Source organism: Phragmites australis, chromosome 16 (genome assembly GCF_958298935.1).
Source record: "Phragmites australis chromosome 16, lpPhrAust1.1, whole genome shotgun sequence".
Classification (NCBI taxonomy): Eukaryota; Viridiplantae; Streptophyta; class Magnoliopsida; order Poales; family Poaceae; genus Phragmites; species Phragmites australis.
In genome coordinates, this window is record NC_084936.1 from 3114452 (window position 1) to 3129427 (window position 14976).

The window sequence follows — 14976 nt, forward strand, 5'->3', positions numbered from 1 at the left end:
GACCTCCTCCACCTCCTGCTCAAGATGACCAGACCTTTTTGGTACTTCATGCCAAAGGAGGAGAAGTTAGAAGAAATGAGAATGAGGGAGAACAAGAGATAATCTATATTTTCATCTTGTGCGAGGGATAATCTATCTTTTATATACATAAGACTCTATCTTGCATGTAATGTGATAAACTATGTTGCATCTTTATTTATTTTGGTTGCATGAGAACTATGTGATGGACTATGTTTAAGTATCGTAATATGATAAATTATGTTTATTTGCTTAGCTCCATATTTTTCTTTATCTATATGTTCTAACTTTGTTGGTCTTGAGAAAAATGATTTGAATGATATATTTATATTGGAAATCTCATTGATTACATCCTTTCCCTCGGATCCAAGAAATCAAGGTAAACTCCGTCAATTTTTTTATTTAAAATCTATAACTTATACTATTTATCTTCTCTTTAATCTTATATGCACATATGTAAGAAAACTTACCTTAACATGAGTTTTTTTATAGCATTTATATCTTTTAATTTTATATTTTTGAAATTCTTGCTATGGAAACTCACCATCGAGTCTTTTTATACCATGTACTACAAGTGGGCTCAAAACTTAATTCATATCACTTCTTAGTGTTATTGTCATCAATTACTAAAAAAAGAGAGAGATTGAAGCATTTATGCTCCTAATTCGTGTTTTGGTAATTAACGACAATAAGAAATTCATGGACTAACATATTTATTTGACTTATGAAAAAGTTAGTCACAAAAGTGTTACGAAGCTAGAAGAAGCATATGTGAAAAACATGAAAATAGCTAACTCAAGGCAAAGGTATAATTGTAGTGTATTTTTTTTTGTCGATCAAAGAAGATTAGAAAAGAAAATTGACCGGATTGATAGGATAAGTGTCATTCTATTAAGAGAGGTTAATATGCGTTTACTTGAGATATCTATAGTGTCACAATTGCTCAAACTTGTATTTCATATAGTGTGGGAAATTTGGTTTGAGAGAAACCAAATAAAAATGACATTTGGGGTATTTCTGAGTTGTGGCGGTCTGACCGCTGGAACAACAGGTCTGACCGCTGTATAGCAACGACTGTTCGGTTCAAGTTTCAGGTGTCACGATCTGACCGAAGGGCTAATTGCTGTATAACCATGTTTGAGATGTGTTTGGACCCCAATCCCGGTCTAACTGTAGTGTGGCCCGGTCTGACCGCCAAGGAAGTGAGGGGTTCAGACCCTCTGCTCTGGTTGGCAATCTGACCGTCGGGCATGGCCAGTCTGACCGCATAGGAACAAAGTTTTGACGCCCTATTCCCTGCTCGCGATCTAATCGAGAGGGTTAGCGGTCTGACGTCAGCCTATGTCATAAGTCATCATCATGACTTTACATTCAACGGCCAATAGTCTGACCGCCAACCCTCTCTGCCAGTGTCACAGATGTGTCAAATCAAAAGAAATGATCACATTTTAGAGTGTGGCCTATATATAGTTGCTTGGCTGGTTCAAAGAAGATCTCTAGCACTTCAACACAATACATTTAAGCACTTGCCCTCCTTCTCTCTCTTGACTTAGTGGTTATATACTTAATAGTATTAGATGTTGGTTACATACTTAATAATATAAAAACATCTAGTGCATAACTTTAAAAAGTTTAAGCATTAAGACACTAATGGTCTTTTAAGCAAGCGTCGTTGACTTGTTACTCTTAGAGATTGCCACTTCCTAGACAGTTTAGATAAATACACCTTGTCGGAGTGGCAAAGTGCTACTCTAGTAGAATCAAGATATTGAGTAATTTATTGATCTATTCTGATTTAAGATCAAGTTTCTTGATATGAACTCTTTCTCCATGTAAAAATCAAATACTCGATAGAGAAGCAGTTAGAAACTTAAACTCACCTTAGTATAGATTAAGAATAACCAGTAAATTACCAATACCACAAGATAAACTTCAAATATCATCTCTTAAACTATTTACTTTATTATTAAACTATTTATTTTCATACAATTTATCTTCTTATAATATAAATTATCATATATCACCCTAAAATTGCAAATCTTAACGTAACACTGAGTTGTTTCTTATTATTCTAGTAATCTCTAATTTATTTTCAAAAGTTCTCTTAATCGCTTAACAATTAATTTTAAAATCACATATTCACCTGCTTCGTCAATATCCTAAACGACCACCGGCTCACAGCTTCGTTGAGTTCATGGAATTTTGCATCAAGTCATGTCGTCTCTTTGCCGGGAAGACTTCAAGAATCTATTGATTGATGGGTTGGCTATCCGAGAGGTACATGACCAATATCTTGCTGCATGTTAATGGAGGGTGGAGACCACAACAACTATTTGCCACTCACGCTATGCTTCTAGACAGTTGCTCAAATCTCTGAGCAAGAATTTCCTGGTTTCTAATTGTAAATACGTCAAGCAAGGACTGTACAGCAGAAGATAGCATGACTTTCTGTGTAACATTTGGGCTGAAACCATCCTCGTCATTTATGGTCTCCGTCGGCAAGGGCTGGTGCTCAGCATTATTGAATGATGAGCATAATGACTTCAGCCAGTCTTCTAGAAAGGAAGCTTTCTGTTCAATGGCAAACGAGTTAGCTAGGACAGACTAATAGACCCATCAGCAACTACAAAAATGTAAATATTACACATTGAAACCATATACAAGAGTTTTCAGTAAAATGCCACATCTACCAGGAGCGAGCAGCATCTTAAGTTACTTCGCTTTTTCTGCATAGATTATGGAGTGTTTCTCCTAATGCATAGTACAAAAAGCTACAGCAGATACACATACCTGCACATCTCGGTGACTCAGACAAAATGACAAATGTAAGCCCACACTATTTCTGTGTGTTGTTTAGTAAGTATCAAAATGATATTATCAGCATATGATCCTGTTTCCAGGACTTCATAATAATACAGAGCAATCAGACTCAAATCAAGTGTTCTATGTTCGATGACTCCATAAACGACAGGACCAACAAATGCTCCTGAAATTAAGGTATCCAGGAACTAGCAATATCAATTTGACCTAAATTATAATTTCCACTGAAGGGTATTGTTCCAGATGAAGACTTATTTTATAGAAAATCACTAATAGACAGGCTAAAAGTAGTCCCTTACCTTGACAAGAAAATCTTTCAGGCTTGGATCATCATTTGGTGAAACAAAACCAAGTAAATGAAGAGCAGTAAACGAAAGCTGTAAAAAGAAGGGGGGTCAAAACTTTCAATAATGCTTCCAAACAAAGATGCTTTGGTGCAAATGAAATCTCTATATAAGCATCAATAGCACTAACCTGTTTCTCAAGGTTGTCTTTCTGTTTGAAATTCGAAGGTAGTGATGAATTGTTTGAACTCAATGACTCAAGAGCATGCACAAGGCCTCGAACAACATCTGGAAATGACCTACCGTAATCTGGAAAGAACAGAAAGCATAAGCTCTGGCAGCTTCATGGATTTAGTTGTGTAGGAATGTGTAGTGTCAAGAATCAGGATACTAATATCCAACAAAATGGAATGCATGGCAGCATAGTGAATTTAGTTTTGGAATGTCAATGATCAAGACAAAAGTTGTTTAGTACATAATGTGGGCAAATGAAATCTCAAAAATGAGGGAACAAAGCTTTAATCCACGTATGTTATGGTATTTCCAAAATGTGGAAAGTCAACACTTAACCAAAGGCGGAGAATAGAAGTCAGGGGACTAACCAAGCCTTGAGACTGGCACCGCTAAAGCAACAGCTGCATGCATCTTTATCTTATAATTGTTTGAGTCACGGATTAGCAGTAGAAGTATGCTATAAACACTTGATGCCCTGTTACACAGAATCCTTGAAGATCAGAACCACTAGTCACTAGATACATATTAACTTGGAGCATTTACAGAGATACTATCATGATTGACAGGCTTCATACTTTCATAGATAAGACAAACGTGGACGAGGAAATGTGAAATCTAAAATTTTAAATACCTAGGAAGTCATAAGTATGAATCACAAGTGCAATCAATCAAAAGATTCTGCAGCATGCTATCAGTCATATTCAGTGCTGCTGTGACTTGCAAAAGCTTGTGCCATGGGCGACCACTGACCACTAGTGCCTATAGGCTATAATATGGATAATGAGAGCTTTTAGATAAAGCAATCTAGAGGGAGAATCAATAACATCGCATGCTAGCACAAAACCTCAAACACCACATGGAAAGACTTCCAGTTGAAAAGGTTAACAATGTTAGAAAAATAATTATTGTGTTAATTTCAAGTTCTTCCTATTTAGTTCTACTGCTTTAAAAAAGAATAGATGAAAAATATAAGATGCCAGTGGAGGTTTTCTTTTATTAAATTTAGAATTTATAAAATAACCTCTTTTCACATTGTTCTCCAGTTTCTGGGAGCATATGGTACTTACAATTTTAATTCAAAATGCTTCCGAAAGATAAAGAAAGCATGCAATGCTTGAACAAGGGAAATATACAGCACTATTGTCTGAAACAATTGGACGAACAAGGTTTTTTTGTGTACAGATACGTACCAAGGCATATCTTGAAGTCTCAAGGTATTGTTCATGAATAAGTTGCTAAGAGCATGACAAACGTTCCATTGGACCTAAACGAAAGACAAAAGACATGTCAAAGTGCAACCAGCTGAAGAATCTTACATTCCACAACCGCTACTATCATCGCATAAATTAGAAAAATTCTTTCGCTACTCACTGTGTAACATTTTATATTTCTTTTATTTTTTTGGCAGAAAACTACATGTGATAATTGGAGAAAATCATTGAACTTCCTGTTAAATGAGGTTTTCCTCATAAAGATGAAACAAGAAGGCAAAGATGCATATTTTTGCTCTTGACTTACACACAAGAAAATGGCTCAGAAACTTGGATAGTGCTCAAGAGAATAAAAAAGGCATTCAGCACATGAATTTTCAATTTTGTAAGTGCAACAATTTCTTGTAGTTGTAGTACCTTTACATTCCCAGTTGTCACACAAGATATCAAAGCCTGGACCATTCTTTCAAGCCAGACAGGATCTCCATAAAAAATTGAATCGCTGTTACGGAAATCCAGAAAACTGTAAGTTGAAGTAACCAGCAAAAAATTAGTGATCGATGCACACAGAATGTTAAGCAACCTTGGGCTATTTATTGCGTCAGCCTGGTGATTGAATCTGATAAATCTTGAAAGATACCCAAGAGCTCTAACAGCATTTGATTTTACCTGAATGAAAATGAAAATATCAATGCTACTCTTTTCACGGCATATACAAGCAGCTTTGCTTTCTTTTCTTTTTCACAATGAATATACATCTCCGATTATCTCTGTATTCTTCATAGCTAAAACTGACAATCTGACATGGGTGCCGTTGAACAATCAAAAACAAAAGCACATCAGTTGACTAACGCAAGCTTACTTTTTCACCATCTTTAGTCAGACGCAAAGCAATTTCAACCAACAGAGTTATGGTTGATTTATTCAGTACACCTACACTTGAAAAAAAAAAAGATAATAAACACATAAGCATGCTATATTGGTATATATGGTAGATGTTGTAAATCAACATGAAATACGTACCTGCAGAGGGATCCATATGCAATTCCAATGCTCTAAAACGAACACAAGAACAAAGATTTGCCAAAGCCCATGAAGCGGTGACACGAACCTAAATATTAACATTTACAGTAAAGTATTATGGCATAAACGAGAGAGAGAGAGAGAGAGAGAGAGAGAGGGAGAGAGAGAGAGAGAGAGAGAGAGAGAGAGAGAGAGAGAGATACCGGAGTTGATGAGTTCAGTGTATTAAACTCAATGGCATCTATGAACTTGCCAGGTAGGCTAGGGCTGCATGAGGAAACAGTGCATCATGCACCATTTCTGAGTTTAGCATTTCTGAGGGGAGGCTGCAGTGCAAGCACAGTTCTGAAAATTACCTTGACAGTATTTGAGGGAAACATGCAACAATACCAATAGCTCGACATGCAGCTGATCTTACAGTAGGAACCGCATCGCTCAATGCTGCATGAACCTACACAAAGACAATTTCAATATGACGTTTCTGAACAGGCTAGGAAAACACAATGAAATATGGAAATGAGATGCAGACTTACAGATGAGGAGGTCACATAGTCTCTTTTATTTTCTGGCAAGGAGAAGAAAACATCAGAAGTCATGCCAGCAAAACATGTGAGTGATGCTGTTCTGACCTAGAAATAAACAGATACTTTATTTAGTGCAGGAAAAACACAAAAGAATCGGAATACTTCCTGGTTCCAGCTATGGACAAAAGCATTTACACGATGCACATGCAATACTATTCTGTTTACAACACTCCCTATGTTATTTGGCATGTTACTCGACAATCCCAAATTCTGAATGCTTTAAGAAAGATATTGCTATGTTCAAATTAATCATCACAAATGGTGCCAATGATTATACATTAGTTAGCTTCTTTAAGTGAAGTGGCAGGAATTTTCGTTGCTATTCTGCTTCATTATGTTAGGATTAATAACATAGGCTATAGATAAATAATGAATCAAAAGGGAGTTTATTCTGCAGATAATATAAAGAAATGCAGATGACAAGTTCTAGAGGTGGTAAAATACCATAGCAGAGTCATGGGATAACCCCTCAGGGAGATGGATCTCCATCACCTCAATCCAACGGCTGGTTCCAAGTGCTATGTCCAAAGTGCAATTTTGTGATGATCCAGCAATTTCTTCAAAGTGAGGTGCAGATTTAATACTTTTATTTATGGTACAATCAGAAATTTGCTGAATATCCAGTAATCTACATTCTTTGAGGTCATCTGCTCCCTTGAATCCAGATGAAACTCGCAGACACTCATCCATTACCTGTCAAACAGAAACAATCTTAGATAAAAATGCTAATAAATGATCAAATGACTACTTAACAAAATACGGTCATGACTAAAAATGATGGTTTACTCACACAACTAGAAAGTTCTAAGAGCCGAATTGAATATCTATTTCAATAATAACACACCAACTCATGTAAAATGGAAAAGGATAAGGTACCAATACATACTGTCATACAGCAAGTAACCAAGCTCATAAGAATCTGGGCACAGGATATTCAGGCAACATATATCAACAAAATAATCTAAGCACAAGATACGCAATGCAAACAATGTCTTAAGTTGGACAAATAGGTTACATATACATCCAACTTTACGTACTATATCTTATACACTATACTGATACTTTTAAGCATATTAGGAACACAAATTGTTGCAAATTGATCAGCAGGAAAACAAACGACGAATGTTTTTAGTTTTTATTTTTGTATTTAAAAAAAAAAAAGATAAAGACAAATGCAAGGTTAGGAGTAGCCCAACATCTATAGTTTATCGTGTTGCCTTCAAGGAGGGCAGGTTAAAGTTCAGAAATGCACGATAGAATCCAAATGTGATATAGCATAAAAGAACAGACTATTAAGCAATATCACAGAAGTTGTTGTTTCATCCCACAAGGTTATAAAACATTTAAAGAAAACATTACCTTGATTCCAGCCACAAGACATCTTCCCTTAATTGATGATTCTTCTTTAGGTCCAGAAGGCCCAAAGTTAGCATCACAATTTTGGTCTTCACAGCTCTGCATTTGCAACAAACCAAGAACGTTGTCTCGAATTTTTTCCCAAATCATGTTTGCACAGCTTGGGTAATTGTGAACCACTGATCTCAACACCTGAGCACACATAAAAAAGGATGAATAATGCCCAAGAATGTCAACTTGTGGCGATATTGTAAGGACACTCAATATAAATGTCCTACAACAGTGCACAGCAATTTATTCCTGTGGTCACAACCCACATGCATATATTTACGTTGAAAAGGTACATCCAAGTGGTGATATCTCATTAGGTGGTCCATATGTTCTTATTCATTGTATCTGGACTTGTATCTTCAGTTAACGCAAATGGTGGTTGTTGAATGAAATAGCATCATTTACGTTGCATAAGCATCGAAAGCACAACTGCAGTACTGCTATAAACACCATGAAGCTCAACCTTCCTCATAGCTCATTAGAATTGAAAATATGAACAATATATCCAAGATAAAACTTAGAAGAATGAGACGAATCTTTCAGCAGAGGTTAAAGGATCATAATCTCGGAAAACCATATTAAAAGAAAAGGGGCAGGAAAAGAGGGGGCGGGGGGGGGGGGGGAGAGGGGCAGCACTGAGTAATAAGAGTACATGATACATTTACTGGACAAACAAATACAAAAGTAATCTTTAAGACTAACAGAATCAGAATGGCAACTTGCCTGGAAAGCTCCACATCTAACACTGAAATGCATTTCCTCTTCTATACAATGAAGAAGAACAGCTATCACACTTGACTCTTGCTCATCATGTGATGCTCCTGAAAAGCCCGTATGGTAAAAAAGATATTGACAACTCAGTATTTTCCAAAATCCAAACCCTTTTCAATATGATCAACTTTGCATGTCTTCTAAAAAGACAATAACCTACTTAGCAGTATGCAGCTTATAACAAATGAGGAAACTAAGGCAGAACATTAATTTAAATTCAGGAATATAAGGCCTAACCAGCACAGCAGTCTTGAGTGAGAACCGCAAAGACATCCAAAGTAGGTGGCACCTTTGAAAATGCTGCCTCCAAGCAATTTAGAACATTAACCTGTTGTGCACTCATGTAAGGTACAGGGAATAAGACCATTTGGTTCCTGAATAAGGGAATATATATTCGAAAACTAACCAGCAACGCATAATGTTCACTCTTATTCGAGTGTGTGTTCAATAATCTACTGCACATGACTGTAATGACTGTTGGCAACAACTCCTTTGGCATCCGAGAGTACCTGTTCATTTAACATACTATCAATTATACATCATCGAATAAAAAAAAACAGAAACACAAGTGGGGTCAAGATCTTACGGTGTAGCAGATATCAAAAGAATGAGAACTCTGAACAATGCCGCAAGCAAAGTAGCTTGACTCTCCCGCTGTATCAAGTATAGTGCTCCTGCCAATCAGAGAAAGCCAAAATGTAGTGCAAAATTTGAACATATCTCTTTTACAAAGTGGAGGGATCTGGTTATTTGATTGTAGATTGTCTCAAGTGAGACATCAGTTCTACCAAAATAAAGGGACACAACTTTGGAAATTGAGTGCCCAGCTGTGGAAATGAGGGTATGAGTAATTTAAATAGGTTGTTAGTGGTAGTGGTAGTGATAGGAAAGAGTTGTTCTGGAGTGATTTTTGGTGTGATGAGTCACCATCTTTTTTCAGTGACCACCAGAAGACATTAATCAGCTGTAGCCCCATCATGCCTAGTCATGGCAAAAGCTATAGCTCAGGAGGGTAGGTCACCGCCGCTGCTCACAGATTGGAACATGCAATCTCCTCCACAGCTCAGAGGTGAATTACTAGAAATGTTCAGAAGACTTCGACCAGAGCTTATTGTGTACTAAGGTTGGGCATGAACAAGGTTGATGACTTGATGTAGCACCTTATTTTTGCTTTAGTCCCTTATGCTCATGCAGTCATGCCCCTGTTAACTGTTTTAGCTTGCACTATGTGCCTAGCTGCAGAAGTTGCTTTTATTGTTTGCGTTCTGGCGGGTCATATATGGTGTAAAAGGTGTGATCAACTTTTTATTGGTGTTGAATTTCTTTTTGGAAGAACAGTCATCAGGACTCCGGTGGTCAAAAAAGTGTCCAGATATTGGTGTATTGGAATTTGAAAATGTCAGTAACTCTCCTACCTGTATGCAGCTGCATCAAAATTTGACCCAGCGAGCAAGATAACGTAGTGAAAGATCCACGTTTTAATGACTCCTTGTACTCTGCAACTTGTGTCAAAACTAGCGTTTGCCCTTCCAGCATGGCAGCAATGGTCAATGCTGCCTCAACACGTACCTGTACAAGTTACCGTGCATGAGAGTTCCTGAATGGAAAATTACTAATTCGAGATTACCATAAACCATACATGTTACGATATACAGAATTCAGGAAGGTATATCATCATTAACATCTGCATGACCTTTCTAAAAATCAGAAAGGCAGGGGAAAAAAACAGAAGCATTAAGATAGCATCATATAGAGTAACTCCAAAGTGCCTGCACAGTCAGTTCAGCAGAGAAACACTATTTGAACAAAATTTTCTGTACAAAATCCATACAACATTCAGTTGGATGATGGAGATCAAGGAAAGGTGGGTGCAAAGCAAAGGTTGGATCAACTGATCAAGTAAGGCAGTCATCGATTTTGTTAGTACATTAGGGTTTTTTCCATAGAGCAGATAAGTCATAACGGCATCAAGACAAACAAACACCTTTAGTCACACAGCTCACAGCAGCAAAATTGGCATGGCAATGAGGTAAGCACAGCTTTGTCAAATGCAGAATAATTAGAAAAAGCTAGATACTATAATAATGATGATGTTGTGCAGATTTGAGAAACTTCACAATCAATATATATGTAGGTAACTGCAGACTTGTACCTTTGTTATAGGATCAAAAATCAAGCATGTCATCAGAGTTGCTTGATATTTCCTGTACAAGCAACAAAAAGTACCATTAGATGACGGTAAGGTGTGAGAAATGTTAACTATTGTATGTGGAAGAGTTTACCTTTGTTGGAGAACATCATTCTCAGGCAAAAGTAATGGCCATAGCGAAGTGAGTAACTTTGGATCAGCACGACAGATATCCTTAAAGAGGTGAGAGCAGGATAGTGAGATGGTTACTTAAACAATATGAACACGTTGAAATATTTGATGTTGTATTCGCCTATTCGGTATTTTGTATCCCATGACAAAAACTTCAGGAAGAAAATGACAAGTAAATATCTTCGTTAGCTCATGATGCAGTTCATGGATATTCATGTAAAATATAAATTTTTGAAGCTCCAAAATTTTAATTTAATTTGTAAACTTAAAAAACCATATCAAAAGTTCTTCAAATTGGCATAGGAGAGTGAAGTCGCCCAGGTGATCTAATTAGCCAGGCAATTTGCCTTTCAAATCAGTAGCTAACTATTAAAGGGTACTCTCATTCATTCATATTCTAATAATAAAAGGAATAATCAACACTACAAATTAACTATGAAGGATAAATATCCATGATATCTTAACTCCACTATAAAATCCAATATAAGAAGTACAGATGCATAAGGAAACAATAATCAAAATGGATGCATCAGAATTAAGAAGGGAGACATGTCATTTACAACATATTGTGTAGCTACATACCTGTATACAAAGGATGGCAGCTAATCTAGCCTTTGAACTCCGGAAGCGGTCTCCATTTTTTGCATATCCATCGCTATCGCTCAGATCTGAATCTGACGAGCTTAAATCATATCGAGAATATTCACTATCTGAACTTCGACTATCCAGTGAATCATTCTGTCTTCTGTCCTTGTTCCTCAAATGAGGTGGTCTATATTGTCCACGATATGAAGCCCTGGGTTTCGAATCTGTTTTGATTTCATTTGGAGCTAGTGCAGGAGGCGAAGATGACCTCAGCCCATACACGAAAAACATTTGCAGATTTGCCACAAACCCTGCTACCTTGAAGTTTTATGCACATTGTTACAATCAGAAAAAAAAAACTAACATATTTGTTCAAATGAGAATTAAAGCTTTCTTGTATACTTACATGCCCTGAAAGTGATCCTTTGGGGTCCGAAAGAACCAAATGTAGACAACGAAGAAAAGAAGTATAAAATCTGCAAAATGGTGAGGTTTAGCTTTGACTTTAGCATTCATTCAATTCACTGTAATCTGTAATACATTAAACAACCAACATACTAACCTTGACATTACACTACTCTCTATAACAAGGTTCCTTGCTGTGACAAAATCCATAACTTTCCTCAAGACCTAGAAAGTACAAAAAAAGGAGACTGTGATTAAAATAGAATACTGGTGCACACACTGACAATGCAAACCTCAAGTCAAGCCACAGAACAGTTGTGCAATGTGCATCAGCCAGTGGTTAATGTGTTAGCATCTGGCATGTCGTCAACTGACAGCAGAAGTCTAGGTGATCAATCATGGCGGAAGCTCTAAATCACTAATGGCAGCTGCATATCACATTCTACATTGCTGCTAATTTCCTTGCTGCGGTACTTGCTAGTCACTCAAAGCCCCATGTGACAGCACCAAGCAGAATAACGAAAACAGAAAGTCAAAAACCACTAACCTCAATGACAGACTGCCACAAATCTTCCGACATACTTGATGCAATCTTACATAGTATATCTTCCACCATGGAAAATGCAGATATTTTCATATCCCAGATATTGGAATTTTTATTATTCACTGATCCAGAAAAGCGGGAGGAAATGCCGGTGCCATTTGGTTTATCAGAGTGGTTCAGTTCAGCTTGCAAGCATGATAAAATCGAGATAAGCACTCTTAGTGAATCTGAATTTTCAGTTAATGAACTACTTTTTCCATAATCCCTGCTCCAAAACCTGGCCGTCGAGAGAAGAGAACAATGAGGAGCAATAAAAATTATAGATGACTGATGACATTTCAACTATCCACGAAACTGATGCTAGAGTACAGGTATCACGTCAATTAGTCACAGTAACTTTGGCACAAACTACAGTACACCTAAAGGCAGATTTATTTCAAGAATAATTAAAAGGTTTTAAAATGAGAAAAATTGTACTCTACTTTCCTAAGGTTGTATATCCCCACCTTTTCTTCTAGTTTTGGCAATTACCCCTGTACTTCTGAGTTGGTGCAGATCATCACCTTTACTTTTAATTTTGGCTAGTTGCCTCCCTGTACTTCTAAATTTAGTTTGATTCGTTTACCACCTATACCCTTAATGAGCTGCAGAATATTCTTATTTTGTTAACGCACTATTAACTAGTACACCATTATATAGTTTTGAAAGGTAGTAAGCATGTTCATATCAGAACTAAGCTTACATCAATTTTCTAATATTTCATTCAAGCAAACAATTTGTCGATTTCACAGCACTAATTGGTGTTTATTTGCTCTTGAATGAAAATTGTAGGTGCCAAGTTGCTGAAACTCAGAGGTGCATGACGCAATTTGCATCAAATTAGAAGTAAAGATGGGGAATTCGGAAGTATTCATCGGGATCCGGAGTCTCAGGCAAGTACAGGTGGTGCAGTGCGATTTCTTGAAAATAGGCATAGAGGATTGCTTTTGTGGAATAAAGTATCACATGTAACAAAGGAAGAGTTCTAGTAAAAAAGATCGGGCCGTCATTTATTAAGTTCTTTGTGGAAGGGTATGGTATGGTTAAACGTAGAAGCATTTGTGTTCAGAGAAGCAAGAAATATTCAGAATTATTTTTTGTCATCGAAAGTTCAGTCAAACCCTGAACCATCATCACACATTTGCAGACAAACAGGTCGTTTGTACTTGGTACAAAGAAAACAAGTATAGGAAGCAGCTTGCCAAGAATTTCATAATACTCAAAAGCTAACCTGAGGATCTGTAAACATTCAGAGGCTGTATTCAATGCAGCTGTCCTACCAGAGAGGCCCTTCACACATGCACCCTCAATCGAGCACTTCACAAGTGCATCAAGAAACTTCAACATTGCAAGCCAACCAGGAGAGTCAATCTCCATATTTGTTTTGCACGTGATATCATGAATCTGCATAAGTAGATTCTCAGAATGTTAATGCATAGGTTTTCAGCAGAGAGAGAGAGAGAAGAATCTAAAAGGTTAACTATTTTATGGATCAAATTGATCAGAGCTAATAGTATAATTCCAGAACGTAGCAATCTCTCACTGATAGAATGTATCACAGTAATGTAGCAAAAGTGACAGAAAAATGGATAGAATCATAGAACCATAAAATAGTTAAACCTAAAATCAGTGAGAGAGAAACAGAGAGAGACAGAGAGAGAGCAGAATCTAAAAGGTTTAACTATTTTATGGATCAAATTGATCAGAGCTAATAGTATAATTCCAGAACGTAGCAATCTCTCACTGATAGAATGTACCACAGTAATGTAGCAAAAGTGACAGAAAAATGGATAGAATCATAGAACCATGGCCTCAAGCCTCCAATTAATCATAACCAGACCTCAATGCATAGCGTGATAAAGCTAAATTCGAGTTCAAACTAATCAGGATTAAAATTGCTATTCCACTATTGATCCTAACGTCACACACATTCTCCTGTCCGATTTCCGCATAACACAGTCTAATACAGTTCTAAACTAATCCACAGTGACGTCCGACAGCCACCTATAAGATCTCGACCGAGTTGAGGCACAGAACCATTACCAGGTGGCAGACGCCGCGTAGTGCATCGTCGGCGCCGTCGCAGGGGGCCACCGCCGCGGCCGTCTCCGCGAGGAACGCCACATCAGAGCCCACCTGCATGGCCCAACAGCGAGTGAGGTCGAGACAAACCGAGCCGAAGCGGACGGAGCCAGAGGGGACCGTGCCAGGAGGGCGCACCTCGTGCGGGGGGAGCGCGGCGGCGGACGCGGCGAGGGAGGGGGAGGGTGAAGCGGGGGAGAGGAGGGCGCGGCGTAGGAGCGCGAGGAGGGCCGGTGGGGTGGGCGAGGCGAGGGACTCGTCGCGGAGGGTGAGCAGCGCGGTCCTCCACGGCCGCGCGCCGCCGCCGGAGGAGGTGGAGGCCATCGGAGGAGGTTCAGATGTATCCGGGCCGCACTTGGACGTTGCGAGACCCAGATCTTCAGAGATTTTTATATTTTTTAATTCGAAAATTTCAAAACCGAAAATTAATTTTCAACTCTATATTTGAATTTTTTTTAAATGGATATATATATATATTGCAATTTTCAGATTTAAAAAATATATATAAATCGATCTTCAGACCCAGTGAGACCCAAATCTAATGGGTCAGATGGGCCCTATTTCAGATTAACGGGCCCATAGTAATTATGCAAATTGCCAGTGGACCTAAGATACAAGCATAGCCCAGTTTAAAATTAAATAATTCCAT

At 37.8% G+C, this 14976-nt stretch overlaps 1 protein-coding gene across 1 annotated transcript; it reads right to left on the minus strand.

Moving 5' to 3' along the window:
- Positions 1 to 2058: 2058 nt before the first annotated feature.
- On the minus strand, positions 2059 to 14703 carry LOC133895528 (uncharacterized). Its single transcript, XM_062335922.1, has 28 exons — positions 14466 to 14703; positions 14289 to 14381; positions 13477 to 13649; positions 12210 to 12483; positions 11820 to 11887; positions 11664 to 11733; positions 11255 to 11575; positions 10635 to 10714; positions 10505 to 10556; positions 9768 to 9921; positions 8939 to 9026; positions 8759 to 8861; positions 8590 to 8680; positions 8305 to 8402; positions 7534 to 7722; positions 6619 to 6867; positions 6124 to 6219; positions 5947 to 6041; positions 5794 to 5857; positions 5591 to 5678; positions 5430 to 5500; positions 5151 to 5236; positions 4985 to 5069; positions 4547 to 4620; positions 3725 to 3831; positions 3313 to 3431; positions 3138 to 3215; positions 2059 to 2589 (listed from the first exon to the last, which is right to left on the minus strand). Exons 1-28 carry the CDS (start codon positions 14649 to 14651, stop codon positions 2359 to 2361), a joined length of 3483 nt encoding a protein of 1160 aa, XP_062191906.1. The 5' UTR covers positions 14652 to 14703; the 3' UTR covers positions 2059 to 2358.
- Between the last annotated feature and the right edge of the window lie 273 nt (positions 14704 to 14976).